The following is an 11,214-nucleotide window of genomic DNA, read 5'->3' as shown; positions in this document are numbered from 1 at the left end:
AGAAATGGAAGGGATAATGAGAAGGGTTAGACCAAACTGGAGACAGAAAGATGAAGTGAAGCCTGTTTTTAGTAATCAAGGTCTGAAGACACAAGAAGGTGTGAGACGTGAATGTGATACAGCGAATTCGAGGGATGTGGTATACAAGGAGCGACGTGTTGTCAACGGGCTGAATAAAGGTATATGAATAGGTCAGAGGAAACCACGGAAAGGGCTGTGGGTTTAGCTGCGTGTAGATGGTTCTACTTCGGTGTATTATACAAGACAGCTAAAGAGTAGATGTGAGGAAAAGAGGCTGTTTCTCCGCCTGTTCCTAGCGCTACCTCGCACGCGGAAAATAGAAACATGTACTATATATGTAAATATATATATATATATATATATATATATATATATATATATATATATATATATATATATATATATATATATATATGTAAATATATATTAATCTATAAAATTAAGAAATCCAATGGTTGACGACTGTATATTAATCATGATCTCATCACACTTGATGGTCATTAAAACAAAACAAACACGACATTAAAGACAGTGGTGTTGTCGTCCCCAGGGAGCGATAAGGTGTATATCACGACACGACACGACACGACACGACACGACACGTCCCTACCATCACTGTGTTGCATCACGTGACCTGAGGGACGACAGTTGGAGGTATATAAGACCCTTGGTCGCCACTCACAGCATTACTTGCAGTCGCTCTTCAAACATGGCTCACAAGGTGAACATGGCCTTCCGAGCTTCACATTAAAAGAGAGCTCGTGTCACATTCTCTCACATGGACGAGGTTCAGTATATTGGGTCTTTGATGACATACCGTCTCGTGTCTCACAGGTCCTGGTGGTGGTGGTGGTGTTGGTGGTGACCCTGGTGTGTGGTGCTGCCCTTGCCCGACCTGACTCTACCCCTGGCTACGTCGCCCCAGGTCCTCACAGCTACTCCTCACCCGTTGTTTATCAAGACGTAAGCCATGTTCCTGATGTGTGTGTGTGTGTGTGTGTGTGTGTGTGTGCGTGTGTCTGGGTACTGCACTCGCACAGTCGGTCTCCATTATCAATATATACCCTCATTAGGCATTTCATCCTCTTTTCTTTTTTTACATTTTTCACGCGTATATCGAAGGTCGTACAAGGTCAGCTTTTATCGCATACAGGCCAGTATCATGACGCAGGGGTCAAAGTTCAAAGAAAGGTTTTAACTTGGGGACGAAGGGGTGGCGCCTGTGTTGTGAGGACGACCCGGGATTCATGAAACACCACGTTCTTATCCCCCCCAACAGACTCCTCCCCAGTACAACTCCCAGTACGCCGTCAAGGACGACTATTCCGGCAACGACTTCGGTCACCAGGAGTCCCGTGATGGCTACGACACCCAGGGCACCTACTACGTCCAGCTCTCCGACGGTCGTCTGCAGCGGGTGAACTACTACGTGAACGGCGACTCCGGCTACGTAGCGGAGGTCAGCTACGAGGGCGAGGCTCAGTACTCCGCCTACCAGCCCGCCCCAGGACCTTCCTACGGCCACGCCCCAGCACCCTCCTACGGCCACGCCCCAGCACCCTCCTACGGCCACGCCCCAGCACCCTCCTACGCGTAATAGCAATAACTTCAATTCATAACAGGCTTTATGAATTCGTATATGAATCGAACACATCTAATAAAAGATTTTTGATGACTTGTGTGTATATCTACGGACCTGCTGTAGCTAAAGCTTAGATCCTGAAAGGTACAACGAGGGGCTGATAACAAAGGTATTGTATTGACTGAATTAATGTTTGGTCTTTTAAGTCCTGTGGTGTGGCAACTTGTGCTGTGGTGTGGCTGAGGTCAGTCTGGACAGATGCTTCCCAAGCAATCATCAGATAGGTTGACCAGAGACAGAGAAAGAACAAGAAGAAGAAGAAGAAGAAGGAGAAGAAGAAGAAGAAGAAGAAGAAGAAGAAGAAGAAGAAGAAGAAGAAGGAGAAGAAGAGAGAAAGAAGAAGAAGAAGAAGAAGAAGAAGTAGAAGAAGAAGAAGAAGAAGAAGAAGAAGAAGAAGAAGAAGAAGAAGAAGAAGAAGAAGAAGAAGAAGAAGAGAGAAAGAGGAAGAAGAAGAAGAAGAAGTAGAAGAAGAAGAAGAAGAAGAAGAAGAAGAAGAAGAAGAAGAAGAAGAAGAAGAAGAAGAAGAAGAAGAAGAAGAAGAAGAAGAACAGAGAAAGAAGAAGAAGAAGAAGAAGAAGAAGAAGAAGAAGAAGAAGAAGAAGAAGAAGAAGAAGAAGAAGAAGACAGAGAAAGAAGAAGAAGAAGAAGAAGAAGAAGAAGAAGAAGAAGAAGAAGAAGAAGAAGAAGAAGAAGAAGAAGAAAAAGAAGAAGTAGAAGAAGAAGAAGAAGAAGAAGAAGAAGAAGAAGAAGAAGAAGAAGAAGAAGAAGAAGAAGAAGAAGAAGAAGAACAGAGAAAGAAGAAGAAGAAGAAGAAGAAGAAGAAGAAGAAGAAGAAGAAGAACAGAGAAAGAAGAAGAAGAAGAAGAAGAAGAAGAAGAAGAAGAAGAAGAAGAAGAAGAAGAAGAAGAAGAAGAAGAAGAAAAAGAAGAAGAAGAACAAGAAGAAGAAGAACAAGAAGAAGAAGAGCCACAGACAAAGCGAAACGTTTGGCATTTCTGTTGATCGTACTTTTCGTAATGATTCGTCTGTTGTCATCACTCGACTCGTCGCGTCACATAGGCGAACACTACTTGTGGTAATGATGTTTATTGTTTCATTTCTCTGTGTGTCTTACAGACGACCATAACCCAGTGTCCAGGGTCCCTGCTGGCTAGGCTGGTTAGGGAGTCCAGCTGGTTAAGGTGGTTGGGGAGCCCAGCTGGTTAAAATGGTTAGGGAGCCCAGCTGGTTAAGGTGGTTAGGGAGCCCAGCTGGTTAAAATGGTTAGGGAGCCCAGCTTGTTAAGGTGTTTAGGGAGCCCAGCTGGTTAAGGAGGCTAGGGAACCCAGCTGGTTAAGGTGGCTAAGGAGCCCAGCTGGTTAAGGTGGTTAGGGAACCCAGCTGGTTAAGGTGGCTAGGGGGCCTGCTGGTTAAGGTGTTTAGGGAGCCCAGATGGTTATCATGGTTAGGGAGCCCAGCTGGTTAAGGTGGTTAGGAGCCCAGCTGGTTATCATGGTTAGGGAGCCCAGCTGGTTAAGGTGGTTAGGGGCCCCAGCTGGTTCAGGTGGTTGGTTAGGGAGCCCAGCTGGTTAAGGAGGCTAGGGAACCCAGCTGGTTAAGGTGGCTAAGGGGGCCCGCTGGTTAAGGTGTTTAAGGAGCCCAGATGGTTATCATGGTTAGGGAGCCCAGCTGGTTAAGGTGGTTAGGGGCCCCAGCTGGTTCAGGTGGTTGGTTAGGGAGCCCAGCTGGTTCAGTTGCTCAGGGGATGTTGTATCGGTAAGATTAATGTTACTGTAGACTACTTCATACTTACCCACTCTGTGTGGAGTTACCAATTTGTATTGTACGACGAGGCAGTTCTACACTCGTGGGGCCTCATCTCGTTAACACTCCGTTCTCACATCATGTGTGTGTGTGCGTGTGTGTGTGTGTGTGTGTGTGTGTGTGTGTGTGTGTGTGTGTGTGTGTGTGTGTGAAAGTCTTTCACAAGGGAAGGGTTGCGCATGCTCTCATACGGAAGTCTGTGTCTCATCAATAAATACAAAAACGATAGAAAGTAAGGCTGAGTGCATGAATGTAATGATGTGATATTTTGGTTCTCGGCGAATGAAGGGAAGTGAAGGAACACGAGTCGAACTGCTGCATTGTCAGAGACCCTCCAGGGTTCGAATTTTGGGCGTGGCAGTCGCCCAACAGTCAACCAAGCTGTTCATCCTCTGCTCGGTGTTGGCATTAACTAAGGATATATATATATATATATATATATATATATATATATATATATATATATATATATATATATATATATATATATATATATATATATATATATATATATATATATATATATATATGTATATACATATATATATATATATATATATATATATATATATATATATATATATATATATATATATATATATATATATATATATATATATATATATATATATATATATATATGTATATATATATATATATATATATATATATATATATATATATACATATGCCCTGAATTCAATCCACGTCAACCCCGGTATACCACATCGATCCAATTCACTCTATTCCTTGCCCTCCTTTCACCCTCCTTCATGTTCAGGCCCCGATCACACAAAATCTTTTTCACTCCATCTTTCCACCTCCAATTTGGTCTCCCACTTCTCCTCGTTCCCTCCACCTCCGACACATATATCCTCTTGGTCAATCTTTCCTCACTCATTCTCTCCATGTGCCCAAACCATTTCAAAACACCCTCTTCTGCTCTCTCAACCACGCTCTTTTTATTTCCACACATCTCTCTTACCCTTACGTTACTTACTCGATCAAACCACCTCACACCACACATTGTCCTCAAACATCTCATTTCCAACACATCCACCCTCCTGCGCACAACTCTATCCATAGCCCACGCCTCGCAACCATACAACATTGTTGGAACCACTATTCCTTCAAACATACCCATTTTTGCTTTCCGAGATAATGTTCTTGACTTCCAACCATTCTTCAAGGCTTCCAGGATTTTCGCCCCCTCCCCCACCCTATGATTCACTTCCGCTTCCATGGTTCCATCCGCTGCCAGATCCACTCCCAGATATCTAAAACACTTTACTTCCTCCAGTTTTTCTCCATTCAAACTTACCTCCCATTCAAACTTATATATATATATAAAGAGAGAGAGAGAGAGAGAGAGAGAGAGAGAGAGAGAGAGAGAGAGAGAGAGAGAGAGAGAGAGAGAGAGAGAGAGAGAGAGAGACTGTTTTCTATTATGGCGATAGAGAAAAAGACAAATGATCTAGCGACATATATATTTCTGGAAGAAATTTCCAAAAGACGTTTATTTGTGGTCAGGTTTTGCTGGGCCGCTCAGCCACCAGAGTTGTGCAAGGGAGAAATTACCAACATGTTGTACGTCCATAATTTAACCTGTAAAAAAAAAGTGCATATCATACCTTCTGTCATCATACGTGGTAATGTGTGTGTGTGTGTGTGTGTGTGTGTGTTTACCTACTGGTATGTTAAGGGCAGATAGTGTCAAACTCGCTGTGGCCTCAGTCTCTCATACCATTGTATTTTTCTCACACAATCTGGACGTTTTCAACCCTCTCCAGACTCACCTGTTCCATAATATGTCGGTTTGGTCGACGTGTCTACGTCTCTGCTGTGGGTGAACTGCTTCCTCGCGTCTAGTCTTGACTCCTCACTTGCCATCTTCCTTGTTTCATCGTCCCATCCTTGGAAATCTGTGATTTCAAGACACTTGTCTATGTCCACTTCATCATGACGCATTAAAGACACTGTAAAGTATTTTCGTGTCTCTCTTCCATGGTGGTTCGATCAAGGACACGTTTCATTTCTCTAAAGCTAGGCAACAGCCTCGTTACGTAGTTGTGGACCTGGTTTAGCAGTTATCTGTATGCTTTCTCACCTGATCGCCAAACTTGATGAAGGATGAAGGAAAGAAAGTGAATGTATACAGCGAAGAGCAACAAAGCTCATTCCGTCACTTAGGAGTAAGCTTTATGAAGAACGACTCAGATCTAGAGCCATTTTCTCCAAGAAAAAAAGTATAGACCATCAAGCGAGATGTATTCAAAATACTAAACAACTTCAGCAACATTACAGAAGCCAGTTTCTATACGTTCGATAGATGTTCAAGACCCAGAAATAATGGTATGAAACTTAAAAAAAAAAGAAGGTAGATTTGATAGCAACGTGGGACGAACGTGTCTTCAGCTGTAGAGTTGTACGATAATTTTCAATCAACACTTCCCTATAGAATATCAATGGTAGTATGCCCGCTTATAGTCCATGGCGGTCCGTAGCTTTCTCATGCAGTGGTGGGTGGGGAGGTGCCTTCTGCTTGACTATGCTGTCTCTGTGACTTATACGATAAGGAAATCTAGATATAATTTCTGTCCTCCAGCAGACAACCTCGTCATGAACCATCGGGTCTCCTGTTATCTGTCCTTCCCTTGTGCTGTCATGCGCTGAAACCTCCTCCAGTGTGGGTAGAGTCTCCGATATATCTTCTTGAGCATAAGACTGTCAAGGGAACTTGAAAACGTCATTTGTTCTAACCCGTGTGTACAGCAGTGTGTGTGTGTGTGTGTGTGTGTGTGTGTGTGTGTGTGTGTGTGTGTGTGATTGCTCTTAAATGTGTGTTGCTGGGAGAGAGTTTTAGACTCGCGTTGTTCTGTCGCTTAAACTTGTATATATAGAACATCTATTTACTCTCTCTCTCTCTCTCTCTCTCTCTCTCTCTCTCTCTCTCTCTCTCTCTCTCTCTCTCTCTCTCTCTCTCTCTCTCTCTCTCTCACACACACACACACACACCAGACTAAGCCGGGCACCCGTTTACCGACCTGTCCTGAAAGGAGAATGAAGAGCTAGGTCTGTTAAGTGCCAACTGCCTCGCCCAAGATTCGAACCCAGACGGACCCATCCTTGAATGATGGTCAGCAGCGCCAACCACTACGCCACGGAAACCCTCAATTGTGTGTGTATGCGTGGTTGAGCGCGTGTAATGGTGTGTCCGTGTGTGTATGCGTGGTTGGTCGTGTAATGGTGTGTCCGTGTGTGTATGCTTGGTTGAGCGCGTGATGGTGTGTTCGGGTGTGTATGTGTGGTTGATCGTGTAATGGTGTGTTCGTGTGTGTATTCGTGGTTGAGCGCGTAATGGTGCGTTCGTGTGTGTATGCGTGGTTGATCGTGTAATGGTGTGTTCGTGTGTGTATGCGTGGTTGAGCGCGTAATGGTGCGTTCGTGTGTGTATGCGTGGTTGATCGTGTAATGGTGTGTTCGTGTGTGTATGCGTGGTTGAGCGCGTAATGGTGCGTTCGTGTGTGTATGCGTAGTTGATCGTGTAATGGTGTGTTCGTGTGGGTACGCGTGTTTGATCGTGTGATGGCGTGTGTTCGGGTGTGTATGCGTGGATGATCGTGTGATGGCGTGTGTTCGTGTGTGTATGCGTGGTTGATCGTGTGATGGCGTGTGTTCGTGTGTGTAATTTGCCTGATCACTGTAAGTAGTCACCCGCATCAAACAAGGTGAGAACAAAAAGACTAGAAAGTGTGTTTATAAAAGAAAACAGGAAACTGGAAAAAAAAAATTATGAGTAAAGAGAACGGAGTGTGCAAGGGAAGAATCGCTTTTCAGGGGAACTCTGGTAAACAAAGGAAAAAGTAATTTTGGGTTACGACAACACGAAAGAGATAGACAAGGAAGCAAAAATATTTTGGAACAGTTTATTAGAGTCATAGTAATCAGCGAGGGATGATACGGTCATAATCAACTCTTAAATAAAACATATTGTGAGAAATGATGATTCTGGTGATGGAAAACGGAAGGTAATTTGGATGACCTGGTTATTGAGAAGTTTTATTTTCCTGACATGATCTTTTTATGATCATAATGTAATCTAAGATGCACCTTAATTACATTCTGTTCATGTGAAATATATTTTTCTATGTTGTTATCGTATTTGTATTTGTGATTATATAGACATGTCTTCAAAAATAATTTTTATTTATTCTTTTTTTTCCAGTTTGTTTTCTGGATCTTGTCTCCTTGACTGGCTCATCTTGGCAGCTGGTCAGGTCCGCTCTGTGTCAGGTGGTTTGTAAGGTTCAGCCCTGAGACCTTGTACAGGCTGGCAGGGGACCTTGCCCAAGCACCCTGCATTAATGGGGTGGGCGAGGGGGTTATTGGGATGATCAGGGTCATGTTAACATGCTAGGAACAAACAGCTGTTTTTTGCTTTTCTCATTTTCTTCTTTTTTTTTCTAAGGTTGGATGAAGACTTTTGAGAGTCCTTGTTTTAAGGCAATGGTTTAAGACAACCTACTCAAAGATAACATAGATTAGATAAAGGTAATCACATCGTCTTTGGCCACGTAACTCCTAAATTACTTAGGTGTTCTCATTACTTCCTAGTTCGTTCTAGCTAAACACAAACAAAAACAGAAATCTAGCACGACCACCGTTCTTGTAGTACTCACAGAAAACGAGATGAATGACAGAGGTGGAATGTCCAAAACACACGAAACCTCGATTTCAAAATAATCTATAAATCCAGGATCTTCATGTGACGTGATTCGTGAATGAATGGCTCGATATCCAGTACATGAAGAACAAGTGAACAGCGTCTGCGATACGCGTCAGAATGTGTCGTGGTCTCGACCCCAAGTTCCTCCAAGAATGGGGTTGAACAGCAGCTGGTGGATCCACGACCCACAAGGCACACCCTCGTTGCTTACTGCTCCACACGGCGAAGGAGGCGACCTGGAGGAGGGTGGGAGAGAACACGATGACGCTGTGTGGAAGGCTACCCATCTGTGCCACCCGGAGGACATTACGAGAATAGTTTCCAATGTACGAAAGTGACGGAGGGGATAAGGCCAGCGGCCAACTGGGAGCGATGAAGAATGTGTTGCAAGAGAGAGAACGTTGCTAACACTTTGCTGTCGAGTAGTTTAACTCGATAGTGATTGTTGTTATCAGTGATGATGATGAAGAGTGTAATCTTCGAAATACGTCGTCTTGTTATGATAACACATGCGACCAACACAATGTTTGTTTTTCGGATAGCCTGACAATCTGCAGGACCCATTAGGGTAGGATAACATGGGATAGGATAACATATATGTAATGTAGGATAACAAATAGTGGGTAGGTTGACATACATACGGTAGGATAGACTAAATAGGCTAGGATAACAAGGATAAGGTAGGATAACATCACAGACAAGGATAACAAACAGGGTAGAATATCATAATATGCACAAAACTCTCTTGTTATATTATAATATTTTCCGCAACGCTTGAAGAGGAAGAAGATGACACAGATTCTGGTCTGATGGAACACTGGTTTATCATGAGGTTATCATCAAGGACTCGGGCCTGTTCATGCTGCAGTTTATTAAGATATCCATGGAATAAATATACACATCAACATAAATATGAGGGGAATGGCTAACTTCTGTCTCACTAGTGACGGAAGACGCGGGTCGTGGGGTTGACACCGCCGCCATGAAGAGCAGGAGAAACCCTACAGGAAGGTTCTGGGACGTTGTAGATGGGGGTTGGATTCTTGTGGGGAGGTTAGTGAGCGCCGTAGGGTTCTGGGTCTGTGTAGGAGGTAGGCGGGACGCCGTAGGGTTCTGGATCCTTGTAGGAGGCTGGTGGGGCGCCGTAGGGTTCTGGGTCCTTGTAGGAGGCTGGTGGGGCGCCGTAGGGTTCTGGGTCCTTGTAGGAGGTTGGTGGGTCGCCGTAGGGTTCTGGGTCCTTGTAGGAGGTTGGTGGGACGCCGTAGGGTTCTGGGTCCTTGTAGGAGGTAGGCGGGACGCCGTAGGGTTCTGGGTCCTTGTAGGAGGTTGGTGGGACGCCGTATGGTACTGGGTCCTCGTAAGAGGTAGATGGGGTATCGTATGTGGGTTCTGGCGCCTTGTATGTTGCAACGAGCGCTTTATAGTTTCGAACAGGATGAGATGGAGTTTGATAGCTTGGAGAAGGGTTGGAAGGCGGCCTGTAGCTTGGAGTGGGGTGGGAAGAAGGCCTGTAACTTTGACTAGGGTTGGAAGGAGGCCCGTAGCTTGGAGTGGGGTGGGAAGGAGGCCTGTAACTTTGACTTGGGTTGGAAGGAGGCCCGTAGCTTGGAGTGGGGTGGGAAGGAGGCCTGTAACTTTGACTAGGGTTGGAAGGAGGCCCGTAGCTTGGAGTGGGGTGGGAAGGAGGCCTGTAACTTTGACTAGGGTTGGAAGGAGGCCCGTAGCTTGGAGTGGGGTGGGAAGGAGGCCTGTAACTTTGACTAGGGTTGGAAGGAGGCCCGTAGCTTGAAGTGGGGTGGGAAGGAGGCCTGTAACTTTGACTAGGGTTGGAAGGAGGCCCGTAGCTTGGAGTGGGGTGGGAAGGAGGCCTGTAACTTTGACTTGGGTTGGAAGGAGGCCCGTAGCTTGGAGTGGGGTGGGAAGGAGGCCTGTAACTTTGACTAGGGTTGGAAGGAGGCCCGTAGCTTGGACTGGGAGTAGGGACAGGGCTGTGGCTTGGCCTAGTGTTGGGGGAAGGCCTGTGGTTTGGCCTGGTGTGGGCGGAAGGGCTGTGGTTTGGCCTAGTGTGGGCGGAAGGGCTGTGGCTTGGCCTAGTGTAGGGGGGAGGGCTGTGGTTTGGCCTAGTGTGGGGGGAAGGGCTGTGGTTTGGCCTGGTGTGGGCGGAAGGGCTGTGGTTTGGCCTAGTGTGGGCGGAAGGGCTATGGTTTGGTGCAGCATGGGCGTGAGAGGCAACATGGGCAGTCGAGTCCGGAGTGGCTAAGGCGGCGGCCACAAGGGCGGCCACCAGCGCCAGGATCTGCACAATACAAAACAAAACAAAACATGAAACACTTCACAAAACAATCTGTAATCCAAAAATTTGATAAGAAATTCAAACACTTCGAACCAAAACAATGAACACGTTGCTTAAAGAGAACCGAACTACACGGGTTTAGGTGGTCAAGATGGTGTGTACGAAGAAAAGCGAATCGTGATATGTCCACAGTAATACACTGTATAAGGGCGTAGGATTTCATGACACTGGAGGAAGAGAACTTACTCGTAGCGTCATCTCAGCTGGGGAGGATTATGGGAACTGGTGCTGGATGAGGAAGGTCTCCTGTTTATATAGCACGAACTCCGCCCACGGCCATGTCTGTGCTCACTGACATTGACTTCTCACTTTTTATAGCAGGAATCTTAAGAACTATCAATGCCTTCAGTTCCTTAGGAAAGTAGCACCAGGGACAGACGAAGGAAGGCTGTCATGTACGTGTTTGTGTGTTGGATAGTTCCTTCTATTGTATTATGAATTGCAAGACTATTCTCAGCCATTCCGTTTGCTTCAAGCTCTTGATGGACTTGATGTGTCTTCATACAAAGCAGACATGACCGAATGTTTCATAAAGGATGATATATGTTCCAACTTTTATGTAGAGCATTTTCCTCTCGGTCTCATTATCATGGCTTTCTTAATTCTATTTGAATTTCGAGTCACATATGAACAAGACGGTGAATACCTTTAAGCAATTTCTTCAGAATC

General features: G+C 45.1%; 2 protein-coding genes across 2 annotated transcripts; one reads left to right on the top strand and one right to left on the bottom strand.

Annotated features, from left to right (window-relative positions):
- Positions 1 to 712: 712 nt before the first annotated feature.
- LOC139758458 (cuticle protein 19.8-like) lies at positions 713 to 1,618 on the top strand. The gene is made up of 3 exons (XM_071679903.1): positions 713 to 742; positions 856 to 984; positions 1,301 to 1,618. Exons 1-3 carry the CDS (start codon positions 731 to 733, stop codon positions 1,616 to 1,618), a joined length of 459 nt encoding a protein of 152 aa, XP_071536004.1. The 5' UTR covers positions 713 to 730.
- Positions 1,619 to 9,048: 7,430 nt separating this feature from the next.
- LOC139758454 (uncharacterized) lies at positions 9,049 to 10,833 on the bottom strand. Its single transcript, XM_071679898.1, has 2 exons — positions 10,732 to 10,833; positions 9,049 to 10,488 (listed from the first exon to the last, which is right to left on the bottom strand). The coding sequence occupies exons 1-2, from the start codon at positions 10,741 to 10,743 to the stop codon at positions 9,247 to 9,249; spliced, it is 1,254 nt and encodes a 417-aa protein (XP_071535999.1). The 5' UTR covers positions 10,744 to 10,833; the 3' UTR covers positions 9,049 to 9,246.
- Positions 10,834 to 11,214: the final 381 nt, after the last annotated feature.

This window comes from Panulirus ornatus, chromosome 30 (assembly GCF_036320965.1).
Source record: "Panulirus ornatus isolate Po-2019 chromosome 30, ASM3632096v1, whole genome shotgun sequence".
In the NCBI taxonomy this organism is placed as follows: domain Eukaryota; kingdom Metazoa; phylum Arthropoda; class Malacostraca; order Decapoda; family Palinuridae; genus Panulirus; species Panulirus ornatus.
Note: the sequence above shows the minus strand (reverse complement) of the source record. Positions and strands in the feature narration are given on the sequence as shown.